Source organism: Platalea leucorodia, assembly GCF_965183815.1.
Source record: "Platalea leucorodia genome assembly, chromosome: Z".
Taxonomy (NCBI): domain Eukaryota; kingdom Metazoa; phylum Chordata; class Aves; order Pelecaniformes; family Threskiornithidae; genus Platalea; species Platalea leucorodia.
In genome coordinates, this window is record NC_138858.1 from 30,472,967 (window position 1) to 30,485,290 (window position 12,324).

The following is a 12,324-nucleotide window of genomic DNA, read 5'->3' on the forward strand; positions in this document are numbered from 1 at the left end:
GAAGTAATATTCAAAGGAAAATAAGTAAAAATAGCATATCCCACCTGAGGCTTAAACCTGTTTGAAAGAAGTTTCCATTTTGGCCTTCTTCCATGTTGATAATCTCTGCCTCACACTGACCTTTGTAAATACTAATTGTTTTTACTTAATGTATTTATCTCACACATTATAGTATTACATAGGGCCAGCAGCATTTATCAGATTACCTTTTTAGTAGAAAAGCAATGATTTAAGAAAAATATAAAGAACAGCATGAATAAAGTGAGAGTTTAAGGTCCTTTTGAATATTCTTTTTACAGCATTTTAAGTTAACTCTTTCTTTCTTGCTTTATTTGGAAGAAAAAGTAATGCTGAGAAGTATTCTTATCCTTTACAAATATTAATGAACATAAACTTGAAACACTATTATCCTCAAACATAAATTGGGGTAATGAAACTGAGACACAAATGAGCTGTCTCACTGTGCCACAAGATGTCTTTGTCGAAACTGGCTGAAGAGCATAGTACCACGCTAACAAAAGCCTCCTTGCGCCTCTGGCCTGCAGGTGTTTTAATGCTTCCATTCAGGAAAGATTAATTATATTACATTTAAATGAAAATGAATTCTTTTTCATACTAGAAGTTCTGTGGCAATAGGCAGTATGGTAAATATGGCTCCTTGTTTTCTTTAAGGTTTTGCAGGTAATTCATTAAATTGGTGAGGTGAACCCTTTTTTCTTCTTTTCCAGTTTTGCAATGACAGATACCTTCCATGCTGGAATGTGATGTATGTGTAGATTCTGTCCAGCTGTCTTCTCACATAGAGTGTTTTCTACCCAAGTCATGTGTGTCTTAAGGGAATGGGTTTCTGTGGGCCAGCAGTTTGGCTGTGTGATTGTACTGGGTCTGGCTGGGACGAAGTTAACTTTCCTCGTAGCAGCCCATATAGTGCTGTGCTTTGCATTTGTGGCTAGACATGGTTGATAGCACACCAGTGATAACACTCCAGTGTTTTGGCTATTGCTGAGCAGTGCTTGTACAGTCTCAAGGCTTTCTCTCCAAACCACTTCTCCACCCCCAAGGCCAGTAGGTTGGGGGTGGGCAACAGGTTGCGAGGGGACCCAGCTGGGACAGCTGACCCAAACTGGCCAAAGGGACATTCCATAGCATATGATGTCATGCTCAGCAATAAAAGCTGAGGGAAAGGAAGAGGATGCAGCGACATCCCTCATTATGGCATTTGTCTTCCCAAGCGATCATTACGGGTGCTGAGGCCCTGCTTTCCAGGAAGTGGCTGGACATCTGCCCTGCTGATGGGAAGTAGTAAATAAATTCCTCTTTTTGCTTTGCTTGCATGCACAGCTTTTGCTTTTATTAAACAGCCTTTATCTCAGCCCAGGAGCTTTTCCATCTTATTTTCTCCCCCTGTACTGTTGAGTGGGGGTGGGGTGTGTCTGGCAGCCAGCTGGGGTCAACCCACCACAGTCACAGAAAAACTTCATCTTCTGAACATATATCAAGACCTGAATAAAAATAGGAGATTTTCTTTGGCTTTCAGTTACAGACAGAAGTGTGAAAAAGAAAAGGCAAACAGTGGACCAGGCTAAGGTGATCCATATATACTGTTGTCAAAGTACATTAAATTAATGCAGTCACCAGAGTGCACAGGGCTTTGTTTTTACTTAGCACTTTGTGTATGTTTTCACCATGATTCAATTCCTTGCCTGCTCTCCCTCATGTCCCTCCCTGACATTGTATTTATATTATTTCAGTTCTCATCTTTGTTATAGGGTATTTTTTAATATTTCTTTTCAGGCACAACAAAATCAGAGGATCGAGCTGCTTTGTTGAAGAAGTTCAATGAACCTGGGTCACAATACTTTATCTTCTTGCTGAGTACAAGGGCTGGAGGGCTAGGCTTAAATCTCCAGGCTGCTGACACTGTTATAATCTTTGATAGTGACTGGAATCCTCACCAGGTAATTTTTATTTACTTATCTTCACGAAATGTGCAGTGAATTCATGATGCTTTATTGGATTGCTTCCTTAAATTGGGGATATAGCTGGGGTGAAAGGAAGAGAACCAGGTAAGTCATAAAATGCAGCTTTGAGAGGAATTAGTGAGGCAAAGTGCTACAATCAGAACATGTTTTAGTTTGAATCAGTGAAGTAATTCTGTGTCTGTGAATATATTTTATCTGAGTCTCAGGGAATCCTCCGAGCTAGAGGCCTTATAGACCTGCTTCATTTGTGTAACTGTGCTCATTCTTTAACCTTTAGTACATTAATAAGTAACTCCCCATTTTGAGTCTTCAGTAGGTAGGTTGCAATATTTTAGTAAAGGCTGTGCAGAGCGCTGCCTGTCTCAGGAAATTAGTGGCCATATGAATGCAGCAGTCTTGGCCTGAGACAAGGAACTTACACTGTTGGTGTGGGTGGGTAGTAGTAAGTACAGATCACCAGGAAAAGAGGCTATCAAACCAGTCTGGCTTTTTTAAAAAGCCAGAAGAGGTAACTGAAGTCTTTGTCACTTAGTGCCTTTTTTTTTTTTTTTTTTTTTTTTTTAAGAATATAAGTTAGATATCTCTGGAAGTACGTAGCTATGTGTGTGTTTTCAGCTATTGTGCAAATATATGCAAATCACATCATGGTCAATGGCCACCTGTAAAAGTAAGGGAAATGAGACTAAGAAGAGTTTTATATAGAACTTTTAAGGTAGCACTCCGATAGATGCCATGGTGACCAATTTAAAGCAAGACGTAAGAAATTCGGAGCAATTATATTTGAGGTTTTAAAAGCAGCTCAGAATGCACTTCAGTCTTTGTATTTTTGGTTGTCTTTAGAACACTTTCACAGACAAGTTTAATGCAGAGTAATATATATTTCAACAGTTAGATAGCAATAAATCCTTGCAGTGTAGTAAAAATTACAGAACATGTTCTGGAGTATTCAATGGGCAGATTGCTACATTACAAAAATCATAGAACAGTTTATGTTGGAAAAGACCTTTAAGATCATCGAGTCCAACCGTTAACCTAGCACTGCCAAGTCCACCACTAAACTACATCCCTAAGTGCCACATCTACACGTATTTTAAATATCTCCAGGGATAGTGAGTGAACCACTTCCCTGGGCAGCCTGTTCCAGTGCTTGATAACTGTTTCAGTGAAGAAATTTTTCCTGATATCCAATCTAAACCTCCCCTGGTGCAACTTGAGGATGTTTCCTCTTGTCCTAATGCTTGTTACTTGGGAGAAGAGACCGACCCCCACCTTGCTACAACCTCCTTTCAGGTAGTTGTACAGAGCAACAAGGTCTCCCCTCAGCGTCCTTTTCAATGCATGCAGTCTCTCTTCTCCTGCAGACGGGAGTGATTTGTGCATTTTAATGAGCAGGGTGCTAAAAGGGGATAGCTGGGGGCAGGGGGGGCAGGTAATGCTTACATGGCATATTTCAAGAAATAAAAACTCCCATTTCCTCACTTTACCATTTTCCTGTGCTTCTGAGAGTGATTATATAAACAAATTCATATTGTAGCTTCATCCTCACTGTTAATGCAAACTTCAAGCACACCTTTAGGTTGCAGCAGCTACATTGTATGTAGTGCTTGAGAAGGGAATTGTGGGAGGGAAGAGCTAACAACTATAGCAAAAGCAAGGTGCTGGACTGAAGTAGGCAAACTCATTGCCTGTTTTCTATTTTTTTCTCTATGTTAAGAAATTTCTGTGTTGTGAGGTAGCACAAAACTGTTATAGCATTTTGAGGTTAGGTACCCTTCATTATCTGACATGCTGAAGTAGAAACACATCATTTATAGGAGTTAATGCATTTCTTTTTTCCCCAAAGAAAATAGGACCTGCAGTGTACATTTCATTTCCACCATAGTTAAGTGCAATCACCTGACCAAAAAATCGTTATTGATTCACAGTCTTACATATATGAACTTTCAATCAGGAATATCATATTTAAGCTGTTAACACAAATACTCCAAGTTAGAAGCCTATTCAACAGATCAAATAATTTTTAGTTAACATTTAAGAATTAGCAATGGGCTTTAGTAGGTAAGTTTATGTATAAGTTTTTTCCTCGTAATTTTGTTGCTTTCTTTTCCTGCAGTTGAGAGATCTTTTACTTTAGGGTTCATTCTGGCTTGAAAGGCCATGAGCTTTGAATAGAAGGGAAAAAATAAATACATCAGCCCTTCTCAGTCACTGCACATGCTTTCATGAAGTTTTTGGCTTACTGCATTTATGGTGTACAGAGCATGTCCATGTTTTTTCCTTTCAGTTTTACCCCTACATGGGACTGATGAAGTTTTGGGAAAGAAAACAATGAGGAATGAACCACATGAATTGTGGTGGACTGTCGTTTGAGTACTTCCTTTTTATACCAAAAAGAATTCAGCATTATAATGTCATTTAAGCAGAGAACAATTTCTGTAGCACACTTACAGTATAAATCACGCTCTGTGTTCTTTGTCTAACAGGACTTGCAGGCCCAAGATAGGGCTCACAGAATTGGTCAGCAGAATGAAGTTCGAGTCCTGCGACTGTGCACTGTGAACAGTGTGGAAGAGAAGATACTTGCTGCTGCAAAGTATAAGCTGAATGTAGATCAGAAAGTTATTCAGGCTGGAATGTTTGATCAGAAGTCTTCAAGCCACGAAAGGAGAGCCTTCCTACAGGCTATACTGGAGCATGAAGAAGAAAATGAGGTAAGGTAGTTAGAAATAATCAGTAAAAGGATGTTTCGGAAAGTACTGAGTCATTTTTTTCATCAGTTACCAAGACTGCCATCTCCTTTGAAATTAGAAAGGTCATCATATTCTTACGATCCAGTCAAAGAAGCAACTTCATTTTTATCTCTTTTTTTTTGGTCACAGTAATAGGTTATAATATAATGGTTATGATGTAATGGTTATGATTAAATCTTAGCGTAGAGTTAGGCATTGTAACTTAAACCCATCCCTCCGTTTCATAATTTTGGCAAAAAATTGTATTCAAGCAAAGATTTTTTCCAAAACAGATTATGAAACAGTTCCTAAATCCAGTTTATATGTTACACTAGCTAATCTGATTTTCAGACATGGTAAGCAACTAGCACTACCTAGGTTCAATCATGAAAGACCCTGCTTACTTTTTTGTTGGCACTGGTGTTTATAATTTTTTTTTCTGCCAAGCCTACCTGGTAACTATGTAACTTCCTTTTCTTGAACGCTGAAGGAGTACTGACTAGAAGTGAGAAGAACTAGCTCTCTATCATTTTCCCAGTTGCTTTTTCATGTTAAAATTTAAATTATATGTACATTAAGGTACAGAGGTGTTTGTTGGGAATTGCATTAAGAACTGCATTTTTTTCTGAGGCTTAGAAATCTTGCCAGTGGAGGGAAAATAAGATGTGTGGATATAGATAAAGGCCTTTTCTGTTTATTTCTGGAAAAAAAGAAAGCTACAGAATGTTAGGTTTTTGGGTGCTGTGTGCAGCATTCTATACTCCCATGTCACTGAGTACAAAACATAAGTTTTCATGAAAAATTCTAGGTCTGCAGCATACTGTAACATAGGTTCAGTAAGCCCTAGGTAGGAACCAGTCTGTAGTTTTTATTGTTTCAATTGACCTGTTATTAGATTTGAAATGCCATGTGCTTTCAGAATAATTCAGGGAGGGAAACTGAATATTGTGGGCTCTGAGTGTGTTAAAATGGGTATAATAGCTGTTCAGCTTTAACATTTTTAGTTGAATCCTACAGTTCTAAATTGTTTTTCCAAAGACTGTTTCTGTTTTTATGAAATAATTCATTTTGTCTGAAGTTATAGGTTCATATCTCAGTTTGTAAGCAGATAACGGTCAGAGGGATTCAGCAGGGTTTTTTCCCAGTATAATGACGTGTTTCATTTTTTTCATTTAACCAGGACTTTTTCATTCTTCTTGCTTTGACAGCAAAGGCCTCATAATGCAGAATGGTATTTCTGAAGGAGTACTGTAGAACAGCAGAACGGAAATCATATATTTTAACTGAAACACTAACTGTGCTTTTGACCCAGGAAAACCACAACCCGAAATTTCCTGGTTGCGTATTTGCTCATTTCCTCATTCTCAATTTATGAAGGTGGTAATAAGTCCCAGTCTTCTCTCTAATTATGTCTATTTTGCGTTACTTCTGAATCGCTGAACACTTTAAAAGTTTTAGTTTCATTTTGAGTGTCTCACACGTGTTGTGACAGAAGGAGGGTCAGTGCAACACTGACTTGATGGAGGCTGTTGCTTCAAGTTGCATGTAGCTTCTTTCTAATACCTTTATCCATCTGTGTAACCAGGAGGAAGATGAAGTTCCTGATGATGAGACTCTGAATCAGATGATTGCTCGACGCGAGGAGGAGTTTGATCTCTTTATGGTAAGGATGATAGGATCATAAGTAGAATATCTTCTCTAATGTTTTTAACAAAGGCGTTAACCTTTTGTCATTCAAATTTTGGAAAACTTTGTTGGAGGAATAGGCTATATTTGCTCGCATTGTTTATCTGAGGAAAGACAGGTAGCCTACTTAAATACAGAGTTCCTCACATGACAGAAAGATTTCAGAGGTGCTTGCGGACAGTGTAGTGTAACAGTGCCAGCCTGGAGGAAAAGTCTGGCACAACCTGAGAAATTTACAGTGCAAAACTGATAGTCACAGTTTGGCTTGCTAATTGTCCTGGTTTCAGCTGGGATAGAGTTAGTTTTCTTCTTAGTAGCTGGTAGAGTTTTGTGTTTTGGATTTAGGATGAGAATAATGTTGATAACACGCTGATGTTTTGGTTCTTGCTGAGCAGAGTTTACACTAGTCAAGGACTTTTCAGCTTCTCGTGCTCTGCCAGGTGCATGAGAAGCTGGGAGGGACGATAGCTAGGACAGCTGACCCAGACTGACCAAAGGGCTATGCCATACCATATGACATCATGCTCAGTATATAAGCTGGAGGAAGAAGAAGGAAGAGGGGGATGTTCGGAGTGCTGGCGTTTGTCTTCCCAAGTAACCGTTATGTGTGATGGAGCCCTGCTTTCCTGAGGACGGCTGAACACCTGCCTGCCCATGGGAAGTAGTGAATGAATTCCTTGCTTTGCTTTGCTTGCGTACGCGGCTTTTGCTTTACCCGTTAAACTGTCTTTATCTCAACCCATGAGTTTTCTCACTTTTACTCTTCTGATTCTCTCCCCCATCCCACCGGGGCGGGGGAGTGAGCGAGCGGCTGTGTGGTGCTTAGTTACTGACTGGGGTTAAACCACGACACTAATTCTACAACATAGTTTTATTTTTCAGCATTTCTTCTGACTTTTGGGCTATGATATTGGCAAGGACAACTACAGGAACTTAACAAGATAGTAAATTAGTAGACTTGACAGTGCTGTTTTCTTTGTGAGTTAACTGGAGTTTGCTGATGGTTTTGTCAAGGTGCCAGGTAGCTGCATCTCTGCTGCTACAACTGTTGAACAGTTACTGAAGTAGCGCTAGTGACAGCAGTTCAAATGCGAGCAACTGATTTTTATTAGTACTTCCCTTTTTTTTAGTGCTGCTACAACACTGATGGAATAATTACTAAAATGTCAGTGTAGGCATGGCTCTTGCCTTTTAGTGTGTGTACAACATGGGGATTGCTGGAGGACCTTTGAGAGTCACTGACACAGCAACAGGAGAATACTTAAGTATTGAAGGTAAACAACCGACCCCTCTAGTTCTACAGAGGCTGCTTTGTTCTGCCAGGTGGAACAGGACAGACACTTGTACATGCATGAATGAAAGTGTATCAGGTGGTATCCACAGAAACAACCATTGATAGGACCACATCTTTTGCTCAAGGTTTCATCTGTAAAACTTCACTGTTACACAAGTGTGCAGGGGCCCTTTTTACATAAGTGACAGTTGTTCAGGTGCACAGTTGGCAAAGGCCATATTACACCACATGGCTATGCCTTTTGTCATTGCTGACTTTGCCAGTTTAGTCCTTTTGTGCTAAGTTTTATTTAATGTTGTCTCAGAAGAACTGAAATCCGTAAAGCTAGGCTGCATGGAAAATGAATGCTTACAGACACGTGTCTTTTTAAACTTTCCTTCAGTGATTCAGGTGTAAGGAGATTTACATGACAGAAACCAAGAGGTGGCCATTTGATCCAAAACTCAAAAGGAATAATTTCAGCCAAATTATTGGCTGAAAGTACCCTGAGTTCTGTGAAAGTCAATTTGCTGCTGGAAAAAGCTTGTCAGTACTTCTCCTTCAGACCCAGAAAGAACAAACTAATCCATGGATTGAAAGTAGCTGATGAATTTATGTCTGCTTGAAGGAAATGTGTACAACTTCATCTTTTTGGATTAGGTTTGAAGGCTATTAACAGCCATTCAGTAAAACAGTTGAGGGGCCTACAGTGCAGACAGTTTTAGCACTGTGTGGGCTCAATTCATGTTTTTCATATTAATTTACATGAAAGCTTTTAAGAGAGAGTAAAGAGTTGGTAGTAGCTAATAAAAATTTGAAGGTGCAAAACTAACATGCTTTGAAAGCCAGGGGTTTGAAAATACTTCAGATAGAAACAGTGAAGTTAAATATTAATGGCTAAGAAATAATTTTAATTGTTAATAAATAATTTGTTTTTCATTTTAGTAAACTGTTTAATTATACAAGAAAAGCCTGAAAAACAAGTTTGGCAGTCAGGGCTGTTTGTCATCTTTTTATCAATATTTTAGATTTTGCATAGTCAGATAAAGAGCACAAAGATAGGTTTGTATTCTCTTTACCTCAGTGATACCTATGCCACCTCATTCCCTCTGTTAAGGTTGTGCAGATGTAATCAGAATTCAGCAAACTGCAGTATCCAAGAAAAATGTGTTTTCTTTTGTTCATTTAACTAGGCTTAGAAGCATAAAAGCATGTATTTTGCTTATTTAAAGTGAGCAGTTCCAAAACAATAGGCAAGAGCTCCTTGAGAAGGTGTTCTGCGGTCACTTTTCAGGTTAGAAGTGTTCTTTGGCATAGATCCTGAGGTGTCGCTGTAGAGCTAAATACACTTCAGAAAGAGGATGTGTAGAAGTGGACTTTGTTCCCCTGACTTTTAGAGGCTCCACATGTATAACAATAGGTAAAACCTCTAGATAGACTCAAACCTCACACTGTCCTACTTTTGTGTTTATTGCGAATGACAGCACGTCATCATATAGTAAAAAAAGTTTAGAAAACATTGAGAGAAAAGTCAGTGTTTCAGTGTGATCTGTACAACTCTTGTCATTTCATAACAGTGTGCTTCGACAAGTGTTATTCTTCCTGGAAAAAATTTTAAGTTATTTTTTAATGTTATATTTACTTAAATAAAGATTCCTGATGTAAAAACTGCCTTGCAGGTGGAAGAGTGGCCGTTCAAGGAAGGTGTCTCACCAAAATGGGTGTCAATACTCTAGTTGTGCTAATACAGTTTATACTGAGTATAGAAATTACTGGTTTTAACTGAGTGGCTTGGGTGTTTTTTTAAGGACTATTTTAGTTACAATTTGGAAAGTTTAAAATAACCATTCACAGTTCACAGGACAGCAGTGCTGTGTGTTTTTTCTAAACTGGAAGTTTTAGGCTTTGAGTGTGCCAACACTTAAGTTCTTCACTTATGTGTAAGTATCCGTAGCGTAGGACTTTTTTATTTCCAGCATTTAGGCCTTGTTGAGGACAGTGTAAATAAAATTACTATATTTGTTACAATAAAATAAGGTAAGTCTGGTTTGGAAATATGTGTTTTGGTAAGACATGAGAAGATAGGACCAGAGGTTTCCTGGAGATAAAAGTGGTTTGAGTATGATCCTAGGAAAAAACAAAGGGCCGTTTGTATCTCTTACATCTCACATTAACTGAGAGTGTCTTTAATTTTCCTCCCCAAGTGTGTTTATTTCAGAAAACAGCTGTTAAAATATACTACCATAGTAGTACCTCAGTCTTTGTCTTAGAGATAAAAACATGGTCATCACGGAGAAAAATGAAGTTTCAGCATTCACTTCATATACTTAATGTCATCATAATATGATGTCCCTGACTTCACTGAAGTTCTCTGGTAAATAATAGAGAAATCTATCCCGTCTATCCCATTTGGGCCTTCTCTTAGTGCAGCTTGCTAGTTGCCAGGTTAGCAATAAACCAGGCCACATGTCTGGCTTGAATGAGACATTTTTGAAATGAATTCAGATTGAATGAGATGTTCTTTAAAAAGTGAAATATGGAAGTCTGCTATAAAAAACCTAAAGGCTATACAGCCCATTCATCATTATGTGAGGTAATGAAGGATGGGGAAGAGCCACATGTATTTATAGTTGCTTCTTGAATGTAGTTGATCCTGCAGACTGAAGACACACATCTCACATTCTGCTTTTCACCGAGTTTAGAAATCAGATAGGGCCCCAGACAAGATGATGAAGACCACTGGTAAGATGCTGTGCCTGCGATAGTATTTTGGGAATGCTTGCATTTGAGAAGTGCTGAGATGAGAGAAGATTCAGCATATTCAACAGTGCCATCGTTAAGCCTCAGCTAGTAAATTTGGCTGGATTTGAGCTGCCCCTATAGATAAATAATATCTCTGAATGTATGCATGCCTGTGTCTTGGCTAGGGGTGTAAAAGGATGATATGTCTAGTTGGCATCCTGTGTAAGTGCAGCATCATGCATGCAAGGGAGGGGTTTGCGCATACTTGAGAATGCTTTTTACAAATGTTTATTGGCCAAAGCAGTAGCCTGTTCTGATGCTAAGCCAATTCTGGTGCCAGTCTGTTTATGTTAGTTTCTCAAATATGAACAGTAAATGCTCAGTGGCCACCTGTTTGTTTTCTCTGCTTAGCAACTGATTACTGAGTGTTTAAGTACTATATGACTCTTCAAAAGGCCTATTTGAAATGGCTATTCATATTATCTAGGCTACTTAAAAAAATGCAAATGAAAATCACAAGACCATAGGAGCCTAGGTCAGCGTATAGTCAATGAAGAGAGGTGGGTGCTTCCCCGGGAGGGTTATAAGGCACCTCACTGATGACTCTGCAGTAGGTCATGGGAGTATATCCTGAGTATCCATATCGGTTTTCTGAGGTAATTGCTCACCACACTTGAAATTAATTTATGTGATTATTTCAATTTCATCTTAAAGTCTTAACATTACCTTCTAATATTCTTAACACTTTACCTAATCTTATCTGGTATTTTTGTATGTGTTTTGATTTTTGCCTAGTACATCAGTAAGATCAGGAAAAAAATCAGTGGTTTAAGCATGTTGGCCTTCTGGCAAACTTTTCTCTGAACTTCTAAGTCTCTCTCTTGATTCCTTTTTTCTAATACCGGCTTTTAAATATTCTTCTGATATTCAGGCTCACAAAACTAGTGTGTTTTCAGTTATTCTTTTTAGTTACATAGTAATAACACCTTATGGTGATGTTGTCAGGGAATGATTAGTATTTGCAGATCACATTTATGAATACAAAGAAACCATAAAACCTGTGGTAAAAAGGAAGAGAGTTGTTTAATTAACACAACACAATGGTGTTCTTGTGATCTGCTTTGTATCACTTAGCTGCTGTGTTGTCCCAGTTAATTCAGTAAAAGGTAGTTACGGAGTAGTGAACTTGACTGAAAATCAACCCTCAAGTGTAGCTTCTTCTTTTTATAATTGCATTTTAGAAGTATCATGGAAGGGGAATACTTGCGAAGGAATTGGTTTAAAGTTTCAAGTATCATTAGATAGCCAGGAATTTCCATGGTTCACTTAATATTTGCCCTTAAAATTGTTTTCTCTTTTCCCAACTGCCATTCCAGCGCATGGACATGGACCGTCGCAGGGAGGATGCCAGAAACCCCAAGCGTAAGCCCCGTTTGATGGAGGAGGATGAATTACCATCCTGGATTATTAAGGATGATGCTGAAGTTGAAAGGCTTACGTGTGAAGAAGAAGAAGAAAAAATATTTGGAAGAGGATCCCGTCAACGCAGGGATGTGGACTACAGTGATGCTCTCACAGAAAAACAATGGCTGCGGGTAGGTTGTCCCTTTTTTGGTTTTTGGTTTTGGTGTTTTTTTGTTTGTTTTTTTTTTACAGATGAAATTTATTCATTTGTGGTAGGGTTTTTTTCTTTTTGAAGTCTGCACAGTTGCACCAGGGAGAGCACAGTTAGTTAAGGCCTAAATATCCTTATTATCCAGGTTTTGCTGCTGTGTTGAAGGCATAAGTAAGTTTTAAGCTGCATTGCCGAAACTTAAATCAGTGTTACTAAATGCTGAATCAGGACTGTGATAGCTTTCTATTGCTACTATTCTACTGCCATGGACCTTGACATGTTTCTTACGGCTTCAGA

At 38.6% G+C, this 12,324-nt stretch overlaps 1 protein-coding gene across 6 annotated transcripts in view; it reads left to right on the top strand.

Moving 5' to 3' along the window:
* SMARCA2 (SWI/SNF related BAF chromatin remodeling complex subunit ATPase 2) overlaps positions 1-12,324 on the top strand; it is a 119,696-nt gene that overhangs the window by 69,987 nt on the left and 37,385 nt on the right. For all 6 annotated transcript variants that reach the window (XM_082337453.1, XM_082337455.1, XM_082337454.1 and 3 more), the window contains 4 exons: positions 1,795-1,958; positions 4,466-4,693; positions 6,297-6,374; positions 11,789-12,007. In XM_082337453.1, the coding sequence (XP_082193579.1) occupies positions 1,795-1,958; positions 4,466-4,693; positions 6,297-6,374; positions 11,789-12,007 (689 nt within the window). The remainder of the gene's footprint in view (positions 1-1,794; positions 1,959-4,465; positions 4,694-6,296; positions 6,375-11,788; positions 12,008-12,324) is intronic.